At 39.6% G+C, this 26,612-nt stretch overlaps 1 protein-coding gene across 7 annotated transcripts in view; it reads right to left on the bottom strand.

Annotated features, from left to right (window-relative positions):
• The window catches only part of Chka (choline kinase alpha), a 65,147-nt gene that overhangs the window by 31,531 nt on the left and 7,004 nt on the right, over nucleotides 1–26,612 (bottom strand). For 3 of the 7 annotated variants that reach the window (XM_010636163.3, XM_033756632.1, XM_033756623.1), the window contains one exon: nucleotides 2,379–2,490. In XM_010636163.3, the coding sequence (XP_010634465.2) occupies nucleotides 2,379–2,474 (96 nt within the window). In that variant the 5' untranslated portion in view covers nucleotides 2,475–2,490. Of the gene's footprint in view, nucleotides 1–2,374; nucleotides 2,491–18,531; nucleotides 18,617–26,612 lie in introns of those variants that run through there. The other 4 variants (XM_033756622.1, XM_033756624.1, XM_033756633.1 and 1 more) reach the window with 4 other exon arrangements.

Here is a 26,612-nt window from a genome sequence, read left to right as displayed (position 1 = left end):
CTCAGCAATCCTCCTGTCTCAGCCTCCTGAGTGCTGGGATTACAGGCGTGCGACACCACGCTGGCTTTTACTAATTCAAACATTTACCTGATAAAAGATAACCTACTAGCTAAATGTAGTAGAGTAATTGCCCCCAAAGTTAGAATGGTTTATAAAACATAATTCATTCTATTAGTTTGGTAAGAACTGGCTCCATTTCCAATAGCTTTGATTATTCTATTTATTTTCCTAAATGACCCATCTTTTTCTTTCCCTTAAAAAATAAGGATATAGAATTCTGTTTAAATAAATTTTATTTCCAGATATTTCTATTGTACTTAACTACTATAAGATTATACCTCCCACACCGGTAAAATTCCAAAAAGATGAAATATTAGCCGATAGTGAAATTTTATTAGAGAAATGCTGTCATGTTGCAGGCTGGATTGCAACTGGCTTTTACAAAATTATTCATATACTGACCCAGCACATTCTAGAGCTGGGCTGTCCAACATGGTAATCACCAGCTACACATGACTTTCTATTTCAACTCACTAAAATTAAATTCCAAATTCAGTTCATCAGTCACATTTGCTATTTTTTAAGTGTTCCACAATCACATGCAGCTGGTGACAACCATCCTGGACACCACAGGCACAGAACATTTCATAACTTCATCACTGCCCCACTGCTCTAGAGCATAGAGTTGACTCCTGGTTTTGTCTACTAGAAGAGCATATTCTGAGAACTTAAAAGGCTTCTACTTAAGTTATAAATAGGAACCAAAGGGCTGGGGATTTAGCTCACTGGTTCCACTGCCTGCCTTGCAAGCACAAGGTCCCGAGTTTGATCCCCGGTACCAAGAAAAAAAAGAAAATTTCAAAGAAATAGGAATCAAAGCTTCGTGAGAATTAAACAAGAGCTATATCACAATTTCAGGAGTTATTTATTATTCAAGTATTTTAAAAGTACTGCTTAAATGCAAAATGCACAAAAGAGCAGAAGTGAGACTTAACTGTTACAGAATGTAAGTAGTCCTAAAGAAATAAAGTGATAAAAAGACTGATTTCATTAAAAAGTGCCAAAGGACATCAATTAAAAATTATGCTCTTAAATAGCAATTTGATTAAAGAAACCAAACTGCATGATAAACACAAGAATCTTTCTGCTTATGTTTTCAGTAGAAGCCCAGGGTTTTACATACATATCTGTAGCCCTAGCTGTGCACCAGCTGTGTGTGGCTAATAAGTAACTTCAGATATCCTTAGCAACATGCACCTCCAAATAGGCTAACTACTTCTTTCCTGCTCTTTAGATCTTAACCACTTTCACAGCTTAACAGTCAAGGAAAAATTATCTAATGAAAAGATTCATTCACATTACAACAGTTTAACAAATTAACTTCTAGATTATAAATTTTGTATAAGTCTAAGCATAGAATCAAATATCCCAGGCATGGACATGACCTGCTTTTTATTTTATTTTTTTTATTCTGGGGATTTTTTTGGAGACCGGGTCAGGATAACCTTGAACTCACTATATAGCCCAGGCTGGCCTCAAACTCATAGCAATCCTCATGAGGATGAGAGCTTCAGCCTCTCAAGTGCTAGGTTTGTAGGTATGCACCACCATGTTTGGCACAATCTGATATTTAGATTGAATTGAAATAGACTGGTCTTTTTAAAATTTTCTCAAAAAACTACTGTGCACTATTTTATGAAGATACTAGCTAAGTAAGAGCAAAATGGATATCAACCTAACAGTGCTATAGGTTTGTCAGTGAAATGGCAAAAAAAAAAACACCCACACATTTTGGATGTCCTATAACTGGATAAAACAATGTAACAAAAGAGGTATTTTAATTGAACATTAAATTTGACTATGTAATATAAAAATTTATAAAGCTTAGAAATCTAATAAATTCAAATAAAGGGATCTCAGAGTAGTTAACAAATTCAATTGAACTGAGTATACTTTGTTAAGTGGGACTATTTTCTAAAACATTTTTGAGTTTTAACTGACACATAATAATTGTACATATTTGTGCTACAGAAACAATTCCTTCACCACATTGGAATTTTTAACCTAAGTCTGAGCTGGAAATTTCACTATACAAAGTCCAAGAATCATCAAGCACTCTAAAAGACTTAAGTAAAATTATATTTTCTCTAGATGTAAAATTGACAATACTTGTTTTACTAATATACTAAACACTAATATTTACTAATATAAACATGAATTAATTTAGAATGTAAACAACAAACCAAGTTGTACAAACCAATTAAAATAAAAGTAACACATTTAAATATCTTTAGTATAACACTAGAATCTCTTTCCGGGTATCTTAGGAAAGATCAGAAAGGTCAACAGCCCCCCTCCCAAGGAGCCCCTGAACTCACCATCTGTAAGATAGCTCCGTACAGCCGCAGGAGCACTTTCCTAGGTTCATCGCCCACAGAGGCCGTGGTGTCAGGTAGGGAGCACTGGAACAGCATGTTACTGAGGCCGCCCCTGTCAGAATCAGAAGACAGTGAGGACTTGTGCTATGAGGGTAAACATGTTTCTCCTTGAGTAAATATGTACACATGAGAAGTCAGGGTTATATAAGAACTGCTCTCATCTAAGCTCCCTGTATTCTCTCAATAAAGTGGAACATGAATGATGAGCTCCACTTTTCAATTAATTCCATGAGTCACATTTAAAAACAAATTCCCAATCTGTTTTTTTTTTAAAGTGTAGAGTTGGGGAGTTTTTTGTTTAGTTTTTTGGTACTAGGGACTGAACTGAGGACCTTGTGCTTGCAAGGCAGGCCAGGTGTTGCTGAGCTAAATCCCAGCCCCTTGTTTTTGTTTTGAAATTGCCTGTATATACCTGCAGAATGACAAGAACCAAGGAGGAACCTCCTCAGCATTAGGAATGGGGACACCCCATTTGCAAGCATTCCATATGCAGGCTCATATTCAAGATTCCATTATACAGCCTCATCTCTTGGGGTTTTTTGTTGTTTTGTTTTGTGATGCTAGGATGAAACCCAGGACCTCAGGAGCATGCTTAGCAAGTGCTCTAACTGAGCTACACCCTCAGACCCACCATTATACTCCATAATCACCCTATAAAATCTTGGGTCAAGCCAGAATGCTACTGCATACCTGTAATCCCAGCCACCCAAAAGAATGAGGCAGGAAGATTCTAAGTAAGACTATTATTGGGTAAAAAAAATTGGGGGCAGTATTCAAACCTTCTTCTCCAGGCTTCCCACTTAGTTTGTGGTTCCAAGACCTACCTGCTCTTGGATAGTGTTAGTAAAAATTCCTCAATTGAATTTGAATCTTTTGCAACATTAACTGGTTACTGGGGTTCTCCGTAAAGCCAAGAGAGACCTCATTTTCTTACAGTCAGATTCAGCTGCATACCAAGCCAAAAGCAAGTTACAGAGCCATTTACACAGAAAAAGAACAACCTTTGGACAAATTATCTGCCTGGGTTGAAAATGATCAGGTATAGAAGGTTAGTTATACAATAAATGCAGAACACAAAATTCTACACAATTAGGAATTACAGATAAGAGGTACTTCAGCTGTGATATACTTCCAAGTTCCTAAATTCTATCCACCCCCCAACCCCAGAACTTAGGACCTTGTGTTTGTGGCGCAGGTAGGGCCGCCACTGAGCTACATCCCTGGCCCTCTATATTCTATTTTTAAATAGTCAATAAATCTTAGAGATTACATAAGCAGAGCACTGTGGTAGAAAGCACAGGCAACACCAAAATCAAAACATAAAGCCATATACCAGTAATGCCAGCACTCTGGAAGGTTGAAGAAGGAATATCTCAAGTTTCACCCCAGCCTGGGCAATTTGGTGACTAGTGAGACCCTGTCTCAAAAAATAACAGCCAGGCACATGCTTATAATCCCAGCACTCAGGATGCTGAGGCAGGAGGATTGCTTCAAGTCTAAGGTCAGACAGGACTATGTAATGAGTTCAAGGACAGACAGAACTACATAGCAAGAACCAAAAATAAAGAAATAAAATAAAAAATAAAAAGGTCTAAGATGTAAAGCAGCACCAAGGCCCATAGGTTCACTCCCTAGTACTTCAAAAGGAAAACCTAGCTAAAATATTCAAGAAATGTCTCACGGTGTGAGGAAGGCAACCAGGAACCCTCCTGACCTTGGGCAGACTTGGCCTGGGTCCTGGATTTGTCCTCAACAGCGGCACAGGGAACTGGCAGGCAGACCTTGCTGCTTCTGCGTCTCACTGTCACCCACACGCAGAGGACCCCAGTGGTGATAAAGGTTCCCCTCTGGCCCTGGTTGAGATGGCTGCAGGTGACTTTGGAGCAGGAGGCCCTGCCGGTCCCATAGCCAGTCCTTGCCCGAGCCTCAGCCTGTTTCAAGGACGTTCCCCAGGGCGTGGCATCCTGATGTCAGGCCTGGTAAGCTTTGTGGGTATGGGCCCCCACACTGGTGGGGCTGGATGGGATCCTGCAGGAAGCAGGGCCAGGCACCAGGAGGGTGCTTCATTTAGCTCTAGGAACCGAGTGGGGGCTTCAAATGGGCACCACCCAGGCCCTGTGAAATTTCCTGTGACTGCTGCGAGGTCCTTCCAGGGGTGTTGGGGTCTCCACACCTGCCCCAGCTGCGTGGCTGCTCACTGACATCCAGAGGTGACTGTGGCCTCCCCTTGCGGCTGGGCCCACAATCCTGCTCTAAGTTCCTGGTGCTTTGTGGTCTCAGGCTCTGGGTGGCTGGTGATGGTGGCCTGGTGGCCTAGAACTCAGCAGGGCTATGGGGGGGCATCTCTTCACATCAGAGTCAGAGTTTTTGTAATAAAACACAAAATGTCAAAAAAAGAGAAGAAAGGAAAGGAAAAGGAAAAGTTTCTGCTTTGCCTGGTGCAGTGGCACACACCCATAATCCTAGCAACTGGGGATGCTGAGGCAGGATGATTAAAAGTTTGAGGCCAGCCCAGGGAGCTTAGCAAGACTAGGTCTCAGGGCCAGGGATTTAGATTAGTAGTGCCACTGTCTGCCTTGCAAGTGCAGGGTCCTGAATTCGATCCCGGGTAAAAAAAAAAAAAAGACTAGATTTCAAAAAGGACTAGCTAGAGATATAGCTCAGTAGCAAAGTGCCTCTGGATTGGATCCCCAGTACTTCAAAAGAAAGGAGAGAGGAAAGAAGAAAAAGAAAAATACTTCTAATGGAGAGAAAAGACCCAAAACTCTTAAGAAACAGCACAGGGCTGGGGATTTAGCTCAGTGGCACCGTTGCCTGTCTTACAAGCACAAGGTCCTGAGTTCAAACTCTGGTACTGCAAAAAAAAAAAAAAAAAAATAAAAAAAAAAAAAAAAAAAAAAAAAAAAAGGCACAAATTTGTCATCTTATGGTTCTGGAGTTTAGAAGTCTGAAAATAGGTTTTACAATGGTGAAAATTAAGGTAGTGGCAGGGCCACAGATCAGCACACACAAGATACTGTAACTGGAAACAGATGCTGACTGGGCCCTAATAAGGGTTATTAGTTGGGACAGAGGATCATTATTTAATGGGGTTGGAATTTCAATTTCAGAGGAAAAAGTTCATGTACATTATAACTATACAGTTAAAAACGTAAACTTTATGGAGTTTGGTGCCACCCTGGACTTATTCTTTTCTCCTTCTTCCCTCTCTTCCCCTCTCCGTGTGTGTGTGTGTGTGTGTGTGTGTGTGTGTGTGTGTGTGTGTGTGTGTGTGTATGTGTGTGTGTTACTAGGGATTGAACCCAGATAGGGTCTTCAAAGTGAGCTACATCTTGGGTCTGGGATTTAGCTCAGTGGTTCCGCTGCCTGCCTCAGAAGCACAAGGTCCTGAGTTCAAGACCCAGTACAAAAAAAAAAAAACAGGAAACGAAAGTGAGCTATATCCATAGCCCTTTTTTAATTTGAGACAGAGTCTCGCCAAGTCACTAAATTGCCTAGGCTGGACTTGAAGTTGGAATCTGCTTGCCTCAGCCTCCCAGAGTGCTGGGATTATAAGCATGTGCCATTATGCCTGGCTTGTCTTTCTCTTTTTGTGGTATGAGGGATTAAATCTAGGAGTGCTGAGCTACACCTCCATCTCTTTTAATCTTTTGTTTTGTTTTGTACCAGAGATCGAACTCAGGACCTTGCTCTTGCTAGGCAGATGCAGTGCCACTGAGCTAAATCTCCAGCCCCTCTTTTATTTTTATTCATTTATTTATTTATTTATTTTTGGTTTTTTGAGTCAGGATCTCACTATGGAGTTGAGACTGATCTGGAGCTCACGATGTAGCCCAGGCTGGTCTCAAACTCACAGTGATTCTCCCACCTCAGCCTCCTGAGTGCTGGGATTACAGGCGTGTGCCACCACATCCAGCTCCAGCTCTCTTTTAAACTTTAAATTAAGACAGAATCTCAGTAAATTGCCCCAGCTAGCCTCAAACTTGTTCTCCTCATGCCTCGGGATTACAGATTTGTGCTGCGGCTCCTACAAGACCTTGCATCTTAAAAAGAATAAAGTGCTGATACACACTACGTGCTACATCATGGATGAACCTTAAAAACATTACACTAACTGAAAAAAAGTTATTCACAAAACTCCACATATTATGCCACTACATTCACATGAAATGTCCAGAACAGGGAATCTATAGCAAATGAAAGAATATTAGTGTTTGCCAGGGCTGGAATGGGAGGGAGGAGGGAGGAGGTGGCAATTAAAAGGGACAGGGTTTCCTTTCCAGATGAGGAAATATCCTAAAATCAACTGTGGTGATGGCTGCTTATTCTGCGAATATACTAAAAAGCACTTAATTGTATACTTTAAATTAGTGAATATCCTTGTGGAACATAGCACTAATTTTGTCTGAAAGGCACATAAATGTGGGTTTGTCTGACCCTCGTTTATTCTTTATATTTCTATTGATGAATTATTAATTTTAATTTCATGAGTTTTATTATATTAGACAATGAGTACTTAGGAAAAAAATCACAAAAATTAAGTATTGAATTTTTATGATTGTTTATAAAAAAGCATCAAATTTTTCAACCTCAATTGTTTTTTGGTGTTCAAAGTCTAAAAAAGAATAGCACAAATAAATTCTTTTTTTTTTTTTTTTGGTGCCAGGGATCAAACTTGGGACCTTGCGCTTGTGAGGCATGTGGTAGAATCACAAATAAATTCTTATATGAAAAACAATGATAACACCAAACACCAATAGCACGTTACAAAAAAACTTCACTTCAATTATGACACCTAAGGCAGTCTGCACACATGACAACAGCATGTTCCATACACACATATCGCTTACACTGACAGCACATGTGTTTTGCTTTCCTGGCCTTTTTGTAGTACAAACTTGACATCTTACTGGTCTTGCTGTTTTGTTAGGAGTTTCTTGTATCATACAGCATGTAGTTAACAGGAACATAAAATACCAATAAATATCAAATTTTTAATATGTATTTTGTGTTTAGAATAGACATCAACATTTTCACATTAGCTGTGTACTTGCTTGCAAAACCTAAGAGATAATGTCAGAAATAAATTCCTATATGAAAATACCAATAGAAGGCCAGGGATTTAGCTCAATGGTGTTGCCACCTGCCTCGCAAGCGCAAGGACCAGAGTTCAATCCCTGGTTCAAAAAAAAAAAGACAAGACCAGACCAGACCAGACCAACAGAGCCTTACAACAAAAATAAGCTTTGCTTGGTTTGGGGATTTTAGCTCAGTGATGCCACCACCTGCCTCACAAGGGCAAGGTCCTGAGTTTGATCCCTGATATCAAAAAACTAAAAAATAATCTCTCCTTTAATTGTCACTCCCAAAGCAGTCTTCACACATGACAATTGCATGTTCCAAGCACATATCACATGTGCTTACACTGACAGCACATGTGCTTAGCCTTCTTTTCCTACATGGCAGGCCATTCTTGTCGCCTCTCCTCCTGTTTTGTCAGGAGTTTCCTATGCACTTAGCAGGGAAATAAGATTTTAGTAAAATCAAATATAAATTATGTAATGAGTGCTTACAATAGACATTTTCATAACAGCTGTTTATGTGCTTACAAAACCTAAGAGAACATCAGAAATAAAAACCTGTATGAGGGCCAAGGATTTAGCCCAGTGGTTCCGCCACCTGCCTCGCAAGTGCAAGGACCCAAGTTCAATCCCCAGTACCAAAAAAAACAAAACAAAACAAAACAAAAAACCTATGTGAACTACAATGTAAACACAAATGAAAGTATACCACAGAAATAATCTTTGCTTTAACTGTCATACCCAAGGCCTTCTTCACACATGACAACTGCATGTTCCATATGTATCACTTACACTGATAGCCTGTATGGCTTGTTTTCCTGTCCTTTCTCGTAGGGCACAATTGACATCTTTTTTTTGGTTTTCCTGTCGTTATAAGTCTTTGTGAAACTGCACCTGTCTGTTCACCTGTCAGCTCAGCAATATACTCCACAATTTTTTGCATAGTTCCTTGGGTAGAAACATTTTGTTTTTCCTCTGATATAAATGATCTCTAATGAATACCAGTCCTAATACCCAAGAAAATTTCTCTGTGATATTTTGCATTTGTTATTTTCTTTGTAATCTATCAAACTATTTATGCCACACATGTTTAGGATCAAGTAAAATACAACCATTGGCCAAGTGACACCATAGTTGCTGTATAACTCACCGACAACATTACTCCCTCTTTGGTTTTACTGTAGAAAGTTTCCATATTAGGCTTCCATTTTGTTGAGGTTTGCCTATCAATAGTCCCATCATGATGCATTGCTGACATCAGCAGTACCAGTTGTTTTTCTTTACCATATATGAGGCCAATGTAAATCTTTTTGAAATCCAAAGACCGTGCTATATAATTCTCTCTTTTGAAACTGCAACATTTCATTTGGAATTTTGCTTTGTTTCCATGTACAGTTCCCCCACCCCCACTGGTCAACTTATGCTGTTAGCAAATGCAACATTCACTGAAAACTGGTAAACCAATCGTCAAATGTCACATTCCGATTAGTTTGAGAGATGGGAGCAACAAGTCTATTCAAAACATCATTTGGTTCATTACTATACGAAATAAGGACCTGATAGCTGAGTTCCAAGATAAATGTCTAAATTGAAACTATAAATCTTCACATCTATAAGGGCATAAAATTTCATGCCATATTTTGACCCACTGCTTTTATATTCCTACAATTACCATGAGAAATCCTGCTAAATACAACAGACCTATGAATATTTTTAGTTTGGCTAGTGCTGTGTTATAATAAGTACATTTTTACATATGGCTATTGGTGCATGCAGAACGTCTTACTTGCATTTCAGCCTTTGTGTATTTCACACCATCTTGTAGCACTTCATCTGTTAAAATTTCCAATACTGAATGGCAGTGCTGGCTTTCTATCCAATACATTTCACCCCTGCCAAGACCCTTGCTATTATTTTCAGACCTAGTTCTAACACTGAATTGTTCCATTTGGTTGTGTGGCCATTTTGCAACATTTCAACTAGTCAAATATGTTTTCTTCATCATCTGAATCAAGGAGATATGCATTCCCTGTGTCTACATCAGTCGATTCTTGTTCCAATTCATTGTTAAAGGAACTTTGGCTCACACAGCCAATGTCAAAATTGCCATCATCATCACACTCACACCACTTTTGTTATGAAAACATGTATTTTATTGCCAGGGATTTAGCTCAGTGGTTCAGTGGCCTGCCTTGCAAGCACAAGGACCCAAGTTCAATCCCTGGTACCAAAAAAAAAAAAAGATCATAGTACAATGAAAACATGTATTTTATCATAGTGGATCATCTTCATCATGCATGAGTAATCTGACAATGATTCACTTTTGACATCCTCCAAAACTTGTAAATCTAGTTTTTCATGTACTAAATTGGGCTACTTCTACCAGAAAAATCAAAAGAAAACTTTTTTTTTTTTCGGTTTTTTGAGACAGGGTCTCACTATGTAGTTGAGACGGACCTGGAACTCACTATGTAGCCCAGGCTGGTCTCGAACTCACAGCGATCCTCCTGCCTCAGCCTCCCAAGTGCTGGGATTACAGGCGTGTGCCACCCACGCCTGGCCAAAAGAAAACTTTTTAAAATTACAAATCCTAGAATGGTATGAGTCTATTGGACCCTCTGTGATGCTTGAGTAAACATACACAAAACCAGTTAGATGGAGCACAACATGGGTAAAAATCCCACTGTGCCACTTTTGCACACATGCACACACCTCACCATTCATCATACCAAGTGGGTAAGCACATAGATTGTTTCCTGTATCCCTCAGGGAAAGGTACTGAGATGCACAAGTAGCTACTATTACACTAAAGCACAAATTTACAGTAGAAAAGTAAGGGATGGGTCTGCTGGACCCAGTGTCATGCTCGGTGGGATATAAATAGTACAGTAGTGAACTACTGCATAATCAATCTGTTTTTTAAAAAAATAAGCAATGTGATATTTTTTCTTAACAAGTTAAAAAAATTGAATGTGCTTCTAGATAATCTTCCCTAGATATAAATACATCATATTTAACAAGTTTTCTGCTATCCCCAGGGCAACAATCAGAATCCTCTGCCACATCCAGTCACAACCAACATGGGCTTTATGGTTACCACAGAGGGATTACACCAGAGTTAAAAGCCTTTGTTTTTCTTCTTGTCTCTTAAATGTTCAAATAAATTCCAGAGCAAAGAAATGAGTTACTGTTCTAAACTGTGTGGCTTGATTAGAAGTTTGTCCCATACTCTCACAGAAGGAAAGAAGGCTAGTTTGGCCAAAACAAGCTCACAACCTGGAAATCCTTCATCTATTGTGTTCTCTGCCATCTCTGTGGCTCATAGGCTTTAGTGAGTAAGCTGTCAATTACTGTTTAGTGACAGCCAAAATGAAAGAGGCAAGGTCTTTGGCACCAATGCCCCACACTGTTTGATTAAAAAAAAAAAGGCAGTGATCACTAAGTCAAATACTGTGCCTAGGAATAAGAAGATCTAGTTGTACTAGAGAATGTTTGTGATTCTTATAATAATCTTGCTTTTTTTTTTTTTTTTATTTCACACTTTTTTTTTTGTTTTGGCACCAGGGATCGAACTTCAGTCCTTGCACTTTCTCTTAAAAAGCCTATGGAAAGGGGTGGGGATTTAGCTCAGTGGTTCTGCTGCCTGCCCCGCAAGTACAAGGGCCTGAGTTCATCTCTGGTACCAAAACAAACATACAAACAAGACTATGGAAAAATAACTGTGATTTGGGCTCTACTTAATCGAACCTTTCCTGAAAACTTCCTTCCTCCAGTCAAGATAATATTCTGGGTACTTTCTAGGACTGTTATAACCCATTTTCCCTTTTATTCCTGAAATGTCTGACTGAATCCTATAAAAGATCAAGAAGTTATTCTTTCAAAAAAAAATACATGATAACAAGGACTAATTTGCTTTTTGGTGGCTTTTCCATCCTCGACCTGAGAGAAGGTTCTAGAACTAGACAACTTGTTTTTCTCTCCCCTATTGTCTTTCTTTGCATTGGGTCCACTGTTCAAAAGTCTGCAGCACAATCCTTTGTAACAAAAGTCAACTATCTTATGTCAGACAGCATCTCAGTAAAATAAGCTGTTACCTATACCAAGCAAATGATAAACCCGAGGAATCATCTGTTCCAGAGAAACTCAAAAGGGCAAGTTACCTGATCTACACCTAAGCATCTCTATTTTACTGAAAAGCAAAAATAAAACAAAACCGAAACCCTCTGCAAACTTCCCATAAGACACATAGCATTCAGTGCCACATACAGGGGACTAGGGCTAGGGCCTGACTCAGGAGAAAACACAGCAGGCAGTTTAGGAAAGAGAGTCATCCAAAAGTCAAAGTGTAACAGGTACTGCAAAATGGAAGCTTAATTCCTTTGAGTCAAGTGGAATCCAGACTCCCTCAGGCCTAGGGCATAAATGGGTCACCCTCCTCTCCTCTCCCAGAGGAAATGACAGAATATGTACATCCGGGCACCAGGAGGTCAAACCCAAATACACTCCCTTAAGGCAAGGGAGGGAGGAGAGGAGACTGGGTCCATAAAGGGATGAAATTGTTCCACTACATTCCTTTCCACGTGGTTTTGTTATAAAAGACCCCAACACACCTGTACATGGTGAGATGGTGATAGGCAAATAAGCCCCTCCATCTCCTTGGATCTAGCATTGTATAAATCCTTTTTTCTTTTTACCCAAATATATGGCAGAAAAAGAAGCTTGGCCATAGGGCTGGCTACATGGAAAATAAAAATAGAACATAGTACATTAACAAAACAGTTACTGAATTTAAACACAATACAAAAAAAAAAGTAGATTTTTGGAAAATGTTTTCTAGCCGTCTAAAACTTAATTTAAAACAACCACGACTCAAGAGTGTGTGTGGGGGAAGTGCAGTAAAATCATAAGTATCTATAGGTAGTAATCAAGAATGGATATCTCAACCTGGACCTCTCAACACAGAGCACAATTAAAATAGGTTTTGAGCCAGGTGTGAGAGTCTCAGCACTCTGGGAGGCTGAGACAGGAGGATCACAAGATCAAACCCAGCCCGGCCAATTTAGCAATTTAGTGAGACTCTGTCTCAAAATAAAAAAATAAACAAAATAATATAAAAAGGCTAGGGTTGTAACAGTGTGAAGCCCTGGGGTTCATTCCCCAATATGGCCCCCAGTTACACACATGGAGAACAGGCTTTGAAGTCTAGTCCAGAGGGACTCCTGCCTCTGCACAGATGAGCCCTACGATGTTGGCCAAGTCACTCAATGCCTCCAAGCCTAAAGCAGCATAATTTAGTAGAAATGCTTATAAGGAGTCCATGAGATGTCAGCTGTTCATAATGAGCATCAAGTGCAAAGCAAAAGTTAATCTTTGAGAGATGACAGAAGGAAGAGCGTAAAGCTCTATCTCAAGTTCTCCTCTCCAGGGTTGCTCAAACTCAACAGTGCTAACATTTGGGTAGGATGATTCATCGCTGAGGGAAAGAGGTGGCTATGCTATGCACTGAGAGACTTCAGAGATATCCTTGCTCTTCACCAATTGGACCTCTACCACATCATGACAATCAAATTTGTGTCTAGTCATTATCAGATATCAGAGGGAGGGGCAAAAATCTCCCATTTGAAAATTACTTCTGATTTTTAATACTTTCTCTGCAACTTTTATCTATTTTCCCCTCCCCAAAATGAAACACCAATCTATCTCTAGCTTGACTTCCAACTCATAATCTTTTCCTATCACTATTCAAAATAATGTCTTACTGGGCTGGGGATTTAGCTCAATGGTGCTGCACCTGCCTCCGATCCCTGGTACAAAAAAAAAAGTCTTCCTAGCCAGTCATGGTGGCACACACCTGTGATCCCAGCACTTAGGAGGCCAAAGCAGGAAGATAACTGTGAGTTCAAGGCCAGCCTGAGTTACAGTGAGACCCTGTCTCAACAAACAAACACACAAGCAAGAAAACAAAATAATGTCTTCCTGCTGATTCAACAACAATAGTAGCACCCTTTTCCCAGGCTCAAAAGTCTTCCTAATCTCCAAAGCCAGGTCCTCTCCTTATCTTCCAAATTCTTTCCTCCATTAAGGTGTGCTCAAATGCAAGTTCTCCTTTGTGGTCTACATTACAGCAGCTTCCTCTCCTAACTCCCAGATTCTAGTCTCTCTCCTCTCTTAGATTTCCCCCAGGCCATCCCAGAACCAGTTCCAGAAGTACAAATTTCAAGCCTTTCTCCTTAGCATTTTGTATTTTTGTAGTCTTCCTCTGTCTACGCTTCCTGCTTGAAAGGTCCTTTCAGGATTCAGTACTTCCACTTTCTCAAGTAGTGGTCCAGGCATCCCCTCTAATCCACGCTGATCTCTCAGACCTTGCTTTCTGATCCATTTAGCATGAATCCCTGTGCTATAGCAATACTCAATAAAAGGAGTACTAAGCACACTGACTGGGATGTGTAAATACATTGTGAAAGAGGTGGAGATTACAATCTCAGTGTGGAAAGCTAAAAATAAAGGCTGTCCCCAGGCCGAAGCAGAATGGTGTGAAAAAGCAACTGGGGGGGGGGACGACCAGGAATCAGTTTAGAGGTTGAAGCACATACACAAGCATAGAGTAGGTATTGAAATACCACTCAGGCTGAGGGTGAAGTTCTTCAGGAGGGCACATGCATGCTTAGTATGAGGGAGGGCCTAAGTTCAATGCCCAGAACCAAAAATAAATAAAATAATGCACCATTCAAATTTCTGGCTTTTAGTCTGGCACAACATAAGATGCTTTAGAAGATCCAAGCACTCCTGTAATCCCAGCATTGTATTGTGAAAGGCTGAGGCAGAGAATCATAGATTTAAACTTAGCCAGAGCAACTTAGTGACTTATGAAGCGTCTGTCTCGAAATGAAAAAATGAAAAGGACTGGGGATGCACTCAGTGCAAAAGCCCTGGGTTCAATCCCCAGTACTACCAGGACAGAAAATAACTTGGAAGAAGTCACTTGATCCAAACAAACAAAAAGCTAAACAAACTGGGGGGGAAATCAATTATCCGATACATTAGTGAAATGAGGTCACAGGGCAGAATGCACCTCTAAAACTGAACAGGCAGAACTGGGAATTTAGCTCAGTGGTTCCGCTGCCTGCCTTGCAAGCACAAGGACCCAAGTTCAATCGCCGGTACCCACCCCCCAAAAATGAACAGACAGGCAGAAACAGAACAATACACTGTCAGAACAGAAACAGCCAGGGGAATCAGTGTGAGGTGAGAAAATCTGTAAAACAACTAAAACATTTCTGGGTGCTCAGTGTGGACAACACATAGTAAGAAACTTAAGGGGAGGCCAGGTTTGGTAGCACCTGTAATCTCAGACTGTAGAAGGCTAGGACAAAACGACTGCAAGGCAGAACCCAACCTGGGTAACTGAGTGACTTACCAAGACCCTGTCTCAAAAAAGTTTTTGAGTAGTGGGTGCAGTGGCACACACTTGCAATCCCAACACTCAGGAAGCTGAGTGAGGCAACAGGATCACCACGAGTTAAGAGGCCAGGCTGGGCTACATAGTGAATTCAGGGCCAACCTAGAATACACAGTGAGATGCTGTCTCAAAAAAGCCAAAACATAAACAAATTTATTTTTAAGAAGGGACTGGGATGTGGTTCATAGTAAAGGCCCAGGGTTCAGCTCCCAGTACTTAAAACAAGAAATAACCACCACAACAAGAAAAAAACACTTCAGGGGGATCAATCATAGAATCACAAATTTTTTTAACTTCCTGAAACTCTACCAGGTCTTACAGTAACTATGGAGGTGGGGGGGAATCCCATGCTCCCAAGAGATGGAGGAGAAAAGAAAGCATTTTCAAATACATCCCAGCATTGTGGCATTTCTATAACCCCAGCACTTAGGAGACTGAAGCAGGAGAATCCAAAGTTCAGGTCCTTCCCGAGCAGCTAACTTTAACAAAACTCCATTAAAAAAAAAAAAAAAAAAGCCTGGGAATATAGCTCACTACACAGGCCCTGCCTTTAATTCCCAGTACCAAAAAACAAAACTAAACTTAAAAAGAAAAGCAACGCCCCCATAGCAGTCTGTCTTTTTTAATAGTCTGTCTGCCCTCTGGAGAAGCTATTTTGTCAGTACCTAATCTGCTGTGGTTTTCTCAGAGTGTAACCTACTTGGGAGAAGGGAAATACATTATTCTATACTGCCCTAGCTAAGGCTGGTAAAAATTAAAAGCACTGGTGAAGTTCCTGGTCTAGGAGCCCTGGTTCATCAAAGACTGAGACTTAATCACAGGATTAAAAGGTCAACAAAATTCAGCTAATATAATTAAACATACCAACAAGGTGTTTTCATCATAATGAAAGAAACACTGAAAGAGCCTTTCAAAATGGAATTAGGGCCTCTACAGTAGCAAACACATGCACAGGTTAAGCTACCTGATTACAACTGTGGTCACCTTTGCCCTTTGACCGGGGTCATCTGGAACAACTGGACAATTCATGCTGCGTTCAGAGGCTCAAGATACATCTCAAAAGGTTACTGACTCTTGTTTTATGGAGATTTTTATTCTGCTTATACATTCTTGTCTTCATCTTCTATCAGTCATGTGGCCCCCTTCTTTTCAGCATGTAAGCCCCACTTTACCTGCCTTCCTCAGAACAGATTCAGAGCTATCTGAACTCATGTCTCCAGAACTGCATTTCCTACAATCTCAAATGAAGTCCTTTTTCACTTTTGCAATTTCTCACTTTGGAATGACGAGCAGCATCAATAGATGTAGAAAAGGCATTTGACAAAATCTAACAACCATTCATGATAAAAAGTAAACTCTCAGAAAACAATGGAGTGGAACTTCAGCTTAACAATGAAATCCATAAAAACTACAGCTAAAAGCATACCTAATGGTGACAACTTCAAAAGCTTCCCACTAAAAACAGGAACCATCCCAACAGTCTGAGAGGCTGAGGCTGGAGGAAACAGGCCAAGGCCAAAGGGGACAACTTAGTGAGACCCTAATCTCAAAATAAAAAAATAAAAAGGGTTAGAGATGTAACTCTCAGTAGTAACACACCTCTGGGTTCCATTCCCAGTACTGTAAAAATTATATAAAAATAAATAATAAAAACAAGAACCAGGAAAGATATTTTCTTTAACTACTCCTTTCAACATCATATTAGAAATCCCAATTAGTGCCTAGAGTCAAGGAAAGGAAATAAAGTGCACAGATTAGGAACGAAGAAATAAAACAGGTGACATGACTAATTGTCTATGTAGAAAACGAAAAGAATTGACAAAAAAACCTCCTGGAATAAGATACTATGGTAAGATTTCAGGGTACAGGATTAATATATAGAGGTAAACTACTTTCCTATATACCAGCAATGGACAGGTGGAATTTGAAATTAAAGACATATAAATAAACCATGTGTGATTGTGCACCCCCGAAGTCCCAGCTACTAAAATGATGGAGGTAGTGAGATCAAATTCAAGGCCAGCCTCGACAACTTAATAAGATGCTATTTCAAAATAAAAAAGGGCTAGAGATATAGCACAGTGATATAAGATTTGAGTAACATGAGGAAGCCCTGGGTTCGATCCCTTGTACCAAAACAAAAACAAAACCCATTATCATTTATAATGAAATATTTAGATGTAAATTAATAAATATGTGCAAGACTTACATGAGGAAAAACTATTAAATTCTGATGAAAATTATTAAATAACTAAACACATGGAACAACTAACTGTTCATAGAAAGACTGTATTTTTTTTTTCTTTTTCTTTTTGTTTTTTGAGACAGGATCTTGCTGTGTAATTTAGACTGGCCTTGAACTTACTATGTACCCTGGGCTGGCCTGAAACTCCCAGCAATCCTCCTGCCTCAGTCTCCCTAGTGCTGGGACTGATTAGCACACCACACCTGGCCTGAATATTTTCAAGACAGCAGTTCTTCCCAATTTCATCTGTAGATTTAATACAATCCCAATCAAAATCCCAGCAAGTGGGAAACCATGAGAATCATGGAGAACATTTAACTGTTATGAGCCACTGATCTTTGAAAAATTCTAACCATCTTTGTCCTGGCCAGATCATGTCTTTGGGATTGGAAAAGGCTCTCGGAGAGGGGCATACTGTGATCATGTTCAGCCAGTGGCACCTCTGTTCTATGTATTGATTATATGAAGTTGAGGGAGTCATATCGTGTGAGACAGCGGACTGAGTCCAGACACTTGCAGGACCTGAGTTGTGCTAAGTATTTATAAATCAAAAAAATCGTTGGATCCTAATGAGATAACTGACATTGTGAAATGGGAAGAAAAGGGCTAAAGGTGTAGGGAAGGTGGGATGGGTAGGGTAAGGGTAATAAGGGAAAAGGAAAAAATGTGAGAAAATGAAAAGATGGAAATAAGGTGTTTGCAAATGGGGAGGGGAGGAGGGGAATAGGGGGTGTAGGGAGGGCAGGGACAAGGGGAAAAAATGAGAACCAAGACCTGTCATGTAGAGGTACAAGATCCCAACAATGAATGTAACTGTACTGTATCCCTAATATGTACCAATAAACTCAATTAAAAAATAATAATTTAATTTAATTTAATTAAAAAATCGTGTGTATTTGTACTTAAGCATTAGCTGCTCTTTTGCACAACTGAGTATCTGCATTTACGCTGTGTTGAGTTTTCTAGTACAAAACAAACAGGACACCCAACAAGTCATTTTGTGGGTATCAACAAACAAATTCTAAAATTTATATAAAAAGATAAAAAAGACAGACTAGACAGTATAATATTGAAAGTGTAGAGAACTAATACTACCCAATTTAAATATTTGTTTTGGTTTTTTTTTGGTACCAGGGATCAAACTCGGGACCTTGAGCTTGTAGGCAGGCAATGGTGGCATCACGGAGCTAAATCCCTGGCCTCCAAACTTCAATATTTAAGACAGCTATGGTAATTGAGACAGTGCAGTATTAGCAAAAGAATGGGCAAATAAATCAATGGGACAGAATGGAGAGTCCAAAACCAAACCTGATCTTTGATAAGGGAGCCAAGGCAACACAATGGATGGAGCAAGACATTCTTTTCAACAAATGGTTCTGGAACAACTGAGCACCTATATGCAAAAAAAAAAAAAAAATGAACCTAGGGCCAGGGATTTAGGTCAGTGGTGCTGCACCTGCCTCACAAGTGCAAGGTCATGAGTTTGATCCTCAGTACTGGGGTGGGGGAGACTGAATCTAGACACACACCTTATATCACCCTTCACAAAAATTAACAAGGTAGATTATAAATCTAACTATAAAATTGAAGCTATAAAGCTCCTATACAATAATATAGGAGAAAATCTAGATGGACATTTATATTGCCCTCATTATTAGCACTGTGTGCTAATACTATTTTTTCCTGCAGTGCTAAGGGCCTCCTATACGTGAGGCAAACATTCTACAATTAAATTATACCCCCAAACTGATGGTTTTTAGACACAGCCTGAAAGGCATGATCCAGACTGGGGAATGGAGCTCAGCGATATAAAGTACAACACAACAGTATGTAGCAACACAAGGTCCCAGCACCAAAGGAAAAAAAAAAAAGGCATGATCTGTGAAAGAAATAATTGATAGGTTGTTGAACTTCATTAAAATTAAAAACTACTTCTCTGCAAAAGACACTATCAAACTAGGCGTGGTGGTGCACACCTGTAATCCCAGCACTCTAAGAAGCTAAAGCAGGAGGATCACAAGGTTGAAATCAGACCAAGAATCTTAGTCATTTAGTAAACCTTGTCTCAAAATAAAAATAAAACAGGGCTGGGGATGTATAGTCCAGTGCAAAGGCCCTGGGTTCAATATCCAGTACTACTAAAAAAAAGGACACTGTCAAGAGAACAAAAAGAAAAGTCAGCTGGCTATTTAGCTCAGTGGAACCTCACCTGCCTTGTAAGCACAAGGTCCTGAGTTCAATGCCCCCCCATCCAAAAAAAAGACAAGCCATTAAAAAAACTCTTGTTGGGTGTGGTTGTACAAACCTGTAATCCCAGCACTTGGGAGGCTAAGTAGGAAGATCCCCCAGTTTGAGGCCAGCCTAGGCTAATGTAATGAGCCCAAAGTCGGCCTAAACTGCACAGTGAAACTCTGTCTCAAAAAATAAAATAGGGTTGGGGATTTAGTTCAGTGGTTCCAGCGCCTGCCTCGCAAGTAGCAAGGGCCCGAGTTCAATTCCCAGTACCAATAAATAAGTAAGTAAATAATAAAAAATAAAATAAAATAAAAAAGAACTCTGAAAATTCAGAAATAAAATCCCACCCGATTTGAATCCACACCCCCATGAATTTCAAAGACCATGCTTCCATGTACCCATGGACCAGATGGACCTGAGCCATATGTTAGGATTACAACTAACTCTGCACCTGTAGATTCATACCCTGGCTATGGTCACCTCCAACTCTAGGCTGGCTCTGTATTTTGTTTCTCCTCCGTACGGAGCAGCAGAGGCACTGACCAACCCACCAACCTCATTGCGGACAAGGCCCAACACCCAGGGAGAGAAAGTAAGCTTGGAGAGTCAACAGACCAGAGGAGAAATTTCAGACCTGCTATGCCCCAAGAGAAGCTCATGACTACTGTAAACTACAAAGTAACATGGGGTCTTACTTCGAAAGTGACTACTTCCTTGCAGGTTAGAGTTGCAGAAGAAGCCCAGAGCAGTGTCCACTATATTGCCAGAGAGGGTTTAATCAGACACCATCTCGGGAAAAGGTTAAATGTTTAAGACTGAACCACAGAACAATTACAAAACAACTCCACTTCAGGGCTTTCACTTACCCTGCCAGTGACTGGGTAACCAGTAACCATGGAAAACAACTGCTGCGAGGATGCAGAATAGACACAGACTCCCTGAGAAGTTTAAGCTCAGGTCAGAAAGACAAAGGTCACACCTTCCATCATGAGAAATCAGGCCTGGCCAGTGTGGCTTTCAGAGGAGGGTGGTATGAAAGTGCTGGCCTTAAGTCCAGTCTGCTTGATTCCAGTAGAGACCAGTGGTCTGACTGTTCTCTTTCTACCAATGTGAAAAAGGATGCGCCTCAGCTTGCACAGTTGCCATAGTCAGGTGTACAGACAGAGGGGCCTCTGGAGCAGGGGGCACCTCACAAACTCACAGGCCATAAAACTAGGCAGAGAAAATCATGACTTGCTCAATTCTAAGACTGTGGATTTTAAAAAGAAACCACACACCAAAAATACAGAGGATTTTTTTTTAAATAGTGCTTTTTCCTTTACCTTCCTTCACTGTTTTTTGTTTGTTTGCCTGGGGTTCTTTTCTCTCCTTTTTTCCCCTCTTCTCCTTTTAACTTTTTCTTGTCTTTATTTGTACACTATTTTTTATTAATTCTTATTTGTTCTTTTCTTACTTTTGTCTATCACTATTAATTTCATTTTCCTCCTCAACTGGATCCTTTATCTCACTTTTCTCTCTTCCTCATCTTCCATTGATTTTTTAAATTTTACTTTTTTCATTCTCTGCCCCCCCTTATCTTTACTACCAGTAGTATAATCATTAAACATTCTAAATCTTTAGATAGTTAACTCTATGCTATTACTGTTGAATATTGTTCTATTTAGTGGAGGTATAGTTGTTGTATTTAGTAGATATTCACTGGATGTCGACATCTGGTTTGTCTTAGGGTGGTGCATTTTTGGTTCCTAGGATATATCAATATCCAGTTTGTCTTTGACACTGCTGACACTCATTTTACTGCTATAGTCAAGGCAGCATACTTGTTGCTATTAACTTCCTCTTTATGCCACTAACTGGATTGATTTTGTTTCATTAACAATACTGTGGTTCATTACTGGAGAACTAGGTGCTACTCCAAATATACTGCAAATACTCAAAATAATAAAGATGGTTGGATCTCTGGACTGAGGCAAAAGGCCTACAGTTAGACATGCTCAGGGTTCATCACTGAAAAGGAGACGCTGACTAAAGAGGTCTTCATATTAGCAACAAGTTTTCCACCACATATAACCAACCTGCAAACCTCAGTGCATGTGCGCGGGCGCACACCTACAGAAAAGGAATGGTGGCAAAAGCCTATAATCCTAGCACTCAGGAGGCTGAAGCAGGAGGACCACCACAAGTTTGAAATCAGCCTGGGCTACACAGTGAGTTCACGGCAAGCTTGGACTATATAGCAAGATACTGTCTCGAAAAAAAGAAAAGAAAGAAATATGAGAAAACAAGGCAATAAAATGCCTCCCAAAACTTCCAACTCCTCCAAAGCTGACTGATGGGGCATGGAGAGGGAAGAAATCAAAAGCCACACAGCTGATTTTTAAAAAATGGATCAATAAGTGCTCAGCAAGCTCAAAGAAAATATACCTAAACAAATAATGGATCTAATAAGCCAATGAATGAGTTTACAGAAGAAACTAATAAGAAGCTAGCTGATGGGTCAGGGATGTAGGTAGTGGCACCGTGCCTGCGTGGCAAGCAATAGGTCCTGAGTTTGATTCCTGGTACAAAAAGAAAAAAAGAAGCTAGCTGACTAAACAACAACAACAACAAAAAAAATGAATGATCAATTTAGCAAAGAATTAAGAGTCCATGAAAAAAAACCAAACAGAAACTCAGATTAAAAATTCTACTCAAAGTATTGGAAGCAGAAGCAACCAGTGTGAGGACCGAGTGTCAGAAGACAGCCAATGTCAAAGTGAGTAACCAGTATTCAGAGACATCTAAACAAAAAAACTGAAAAATTGATCCAACAGCTAATAGATAATGCAAAGATTCCAATGTAACATTAATTGGAATTATTAAAAAATAAGAAGACGGCACAAATGGCATAAAAAAAAACCCTATAGAAATAATAGCAGAAAAGTTTCCAAATATGGGGAAAGAAATTTACAAATAAGTGAGGTATACAAAAACCAAAAGAGCCAATCAGAAAGCCAACACAGTTAAAATCACAGAAATCCAGCTGGGGATTTAGCTTAGTGGCACCACACCTGCCTTGCAAGCACAAGGTCCTGAGTTCAATCCCTGGTACCACCAAAAAAAAAAAAAAAATCCCAGAAATCCAACCCAAGAACAGAATTTTAAAAGCTATTACATAAAAAAACAACAAAACACTTATAAAAGTAAACCCATCAGAATTACAGCAGGCTTCCAACACAAACATTAAAGGCCAGAAGAGCTTGGAATGAAGTATTTCAAGCCCTAAAACACCTTCCAACCTAGTCTGATATATCCTGCAAAACTATTAAATTTGATGGAGAAACAAGGTCTTTTCATGAGAAAGAGCACCTAAAGAAATCCATGACCACCAAATCAATACTCCAAAATATTCTAAAGGATAATCGAGAGAGAGACAATGAAGCTAACAATAACAATGATAAAAGGTCTAACTAAATGAATATACCAGGCAGAGTAAGCAATTAAACAGAAGAGGGAAAAAAAGGGGAACCAGCAATAGGAAACCATGCAATAACAAGAATAACTCAGTACCTTTCAATAATAACTCAATGTGAATGGTCTCAACTTCCCAATGAAAAGACACTGATTGACAGAATAGCTCAAGAAACAATGTCTAATAATGCACTGTATACATGAAAAACATTTACTCAAAAAAAAAAATTCATAAACTAAACCAGGCATGGTGGCGCACACCCAGCACTCGGGAAGCTGAGGCAGGAGGATCATCACAAGTTCAAGGCCAGTCTGGGCAACAAAGTGAGTGAAGACCAGCCTAAACTGCATAATGACACCTTGTCTCAAAAGAAAGAAAGGAGAGAGAGAGAGAGAGACAGACAGACAGACAGACAGACAGAGACAGAGAGAGAGAGACAGAGAGAGAGAGAGGGAGAGAAATTCACATACTAAAAATCAAAGGATGGAAAACAATATTCCACACAATAGGAACCCAAAAACAAGGAGTAGCTATGTTATTGTAAGATAAAGTGGACTTCAAGCCAAAACTGATCAGAAGCAGCAAAAGCAGGTCACTACATACTGGTCAGAGGAACAATTCAACAGGAATAGACACGTATGCACTGAACATTGGTGCACCCAATTTCATAAAACAAACACTACTGGACATGAAAGATCAGTTAAACATCAGCACAATTATATCAGGTACCTCAATATTCCACTGTCACAAACAGATCAACTAGACAAAAATTTTAAAAGAAACAAACATGAGAGTTGAGCCAAACCATCAAACAAATGGACTTAATAAACATCTACAGCCAGGTGTGGTGGTGTACACCAGACTGGGCTACGTAGTGAGTGAGTTCAAGACTAGCCTGCACTACAAAGTGGAGACCCTGTCTCAAAAAAACAACCCCCACAAAAAAGATATCCACAGTGCTCTACCCAACAACAACAGAATATACATTCTTCTCAGCAGCTTATAAAACTTCCTCCAAAATAAGACCTTATGCTAGTCAATAAAGCAGGCTTAAATACAAAATAATTGAAATTATTTCCTATAATCAAATCATAGCACAAGAAAACTAGATATCAATGGCAAAAAACATAGAAATTATGCAAATGCATGGAAATTAAACAATATACTCTAAAATAATCAATACATCACAGAAGAAATCAGTTTCTAGAATCAAACAATGCCAGGACAATATAACAGAACCAATGGGACACAATGACAGCAGTCCTAAGAGAAAAGTATACTGCTGTGAATGCCCACACTAGAAAAGCAGAGTGAAGGGACTGGGGATTTAGCTCCATGGTGCTGCTGACTGCCTTGCAAGTGCAGGGTCCTGAGTTTGATCCCCAGTTCCAAAAATAAAAAGCAGAGTGAGTCCAAATAAATACCGTATTAATGCACCTCAAGGTCCTAGAAAAGTAAGATCAATCCAAATCCAAAGGTAATACAAGGAGCTAGGGATGTAGCTCAGTGATGCTGCACCTGCCTGGCAGGTGCAAAGGTCCTGAATTCAACTCCCAGAATCAGAAAAAAATTTTTTTAATTTAAAAAGTTGGGCCAGGGATTTAGCTCAGTGTTTCCACTGCCTGCTTCGCAAGCGCAAGGTCCCAAGTTCAATCCCTGCCTGGTACCACAAAAAAATAAATTAAATAAAATAAATTTAAAAAGTAGAAATCAAAGGTAGTACAAGGAAGGAAATTATAAAAATCAGAGAAGAAATTAGCGAGATTGAGACTAAAAACAATACAAGGGCAGGGTATGGTGACACATGTCTGTAATCCTAGCATTTGGGAGGGTGAGTCAGGAGGATTGCCACAAGTTCAAGGCCAGCCTGGGCTACATAGTGAGTTTAAGGAAAACCTGAACTCTACAGAGGGAGACCTTGTCTCAAAAAAGCCAAAAAATAAAATACAAAGAAGTGAGTTGAACAGCTGTTTCTTTGAAACAAACAGACCAACCATTAGCCAATCTTACCAAAAAATAAAAGACCTGGACTGGGGATTTAGCTCAGTGGTTCTACCACCTGCCTCTCAAGCACAAGGACCTGAGTTCGATTCCCAGAACAACAATAAAAAATTATCCAACAGGCAACAAAACTGAAGCAGTAATAACCTATCCACTAAGAAAAGCCCAAGTACAGATGGACTCACTGCTGAATTCTACAAGAATTTCAGGGAAGATCTAACTAGCATTATTCCTCAAACTAATGAAATCCAAAGAGAAAGAGTACTCCCAGAGTCATTCCTGGAAGCTATTAACCTGATTCCAAAACCGGATTAAGGATCCAACCAAAACAGAGAACTGCAGGCCAATCTTTTTAATGAACACAGATGCAAAAACCCCTCAAGATACAGATACAATATACTGTACTGGCAAAACAGAATGCAAAAAAATTATCAGAAAGATTATAACACCTCATGACTAGGCTTCATTCAGGGACACAGTATGTCTAACCATACACAAAGCAATAAATGTAATACATCACATAAACAGAAGCAAAGACAAAAATCACATGATTATCTCAATAGATGCAGAAAAAGCCTCTGACAGAATCCAACATCCACTCATAATAAAAATCCTTAGGAAAAGTGGCATAGAAGGCCCTTATCTCAATCTGATAAAAGTCATTTACAACAAACCAATGGTCATGTAAATGAGAAGAAGCTGAAAGCTTTCCTTCTAATTTCAGATACAGCCACTACTGTTAATAGTGGCTTGAAACATTAGCCAGAGAAATCAGGCAAGACAAAGAAATAAAAGGGATGTGAATAGGAAAGGAAGAATTGAAGTATCATTATTTGCAAACATGATTCTCTACATGAAAGACCTAAGAAATTCCACCAAAAGACTCCTAGAATAACCAAATTTAGCAATGCAGCAGGATACAAAAATCAATGCAAAAAAAAAAAAAAACAGTGTATTTCGACAAGGAAATCACTGAAGAAAGAATTAGGAAAATAGTATTTTTCACAATAGCATCAAGAAGCCAGGCGTGATGGCCCATGCCTGTAATCCCAGCACTTAGGAAGCTGAGGCAGGAGGATTACTGTGAGTTCAAGACTAGCCTAGGTTACATAGTGAGTTCCAAGTCAGTCTCAACTACATAGTGAGACCCTGTCTCAAAAAAAAACAACAAAAAAACCACAATAGCATCAAGAAAAACTAATGATTCAGCAGAGAATAGAGGATGCAGAAACAACCCCAGGCATATCCAGCTATCTGATCTTTGACAAAAAGGTAAAAAACATACACCAGATGAAAGATAGCCTCTTTAATAAATAGTGCAGGAAAAATTGGCTATCCACATGCAAAAGGCCGAGTCTCAACATGACAAGACCACAGTCAAAGTACATCAAGATCTAAATGTTAAAATAGAAACAATCTGCTGGAAGATAAAACATGACCAGCAATCACATTCCTTGGTATTTATCCAAATTAAATGAAACACAAAAATCCACACAAACACAGAATCCACACAAAACCCTACACACATTATTTACAGCTGCTTAATTCATCAATGCAAAAACTTAGTATCAACCCAGATGTCCTTTGGTAGATGAATGGATAAACAAACTGGTACATCCATATAGTGGGTATTATTCAGCAGGAAGATTACAATGTCAAGCCCAGCCTGGGCAATTTACCGACTTGGTGAGACCCTATCTCA

The sequence above is a fragment of the Fukomys damarensis genome, unplaced genomic scaffold, assembly GCF_012274545.1.
Source record: "Fukomys damarensis isolate Sample0158 unplaced genomic scaffold, DMR_v1.0_HiC HiC_scaffold_27, whole genome shotgun sequence".
Classification (NCBI taxonomy): Eukaryota; Metazoa; Chordata; class Mammalia; order Rodentia; family Bathyergidae; genus Fukomys; species Fukomys damarensis.
The sequence above is the reverse complement of the archived record's forward strand: the minus strand, read 5'-3'. Positions and strand labels throughout refer to the sequence as shown.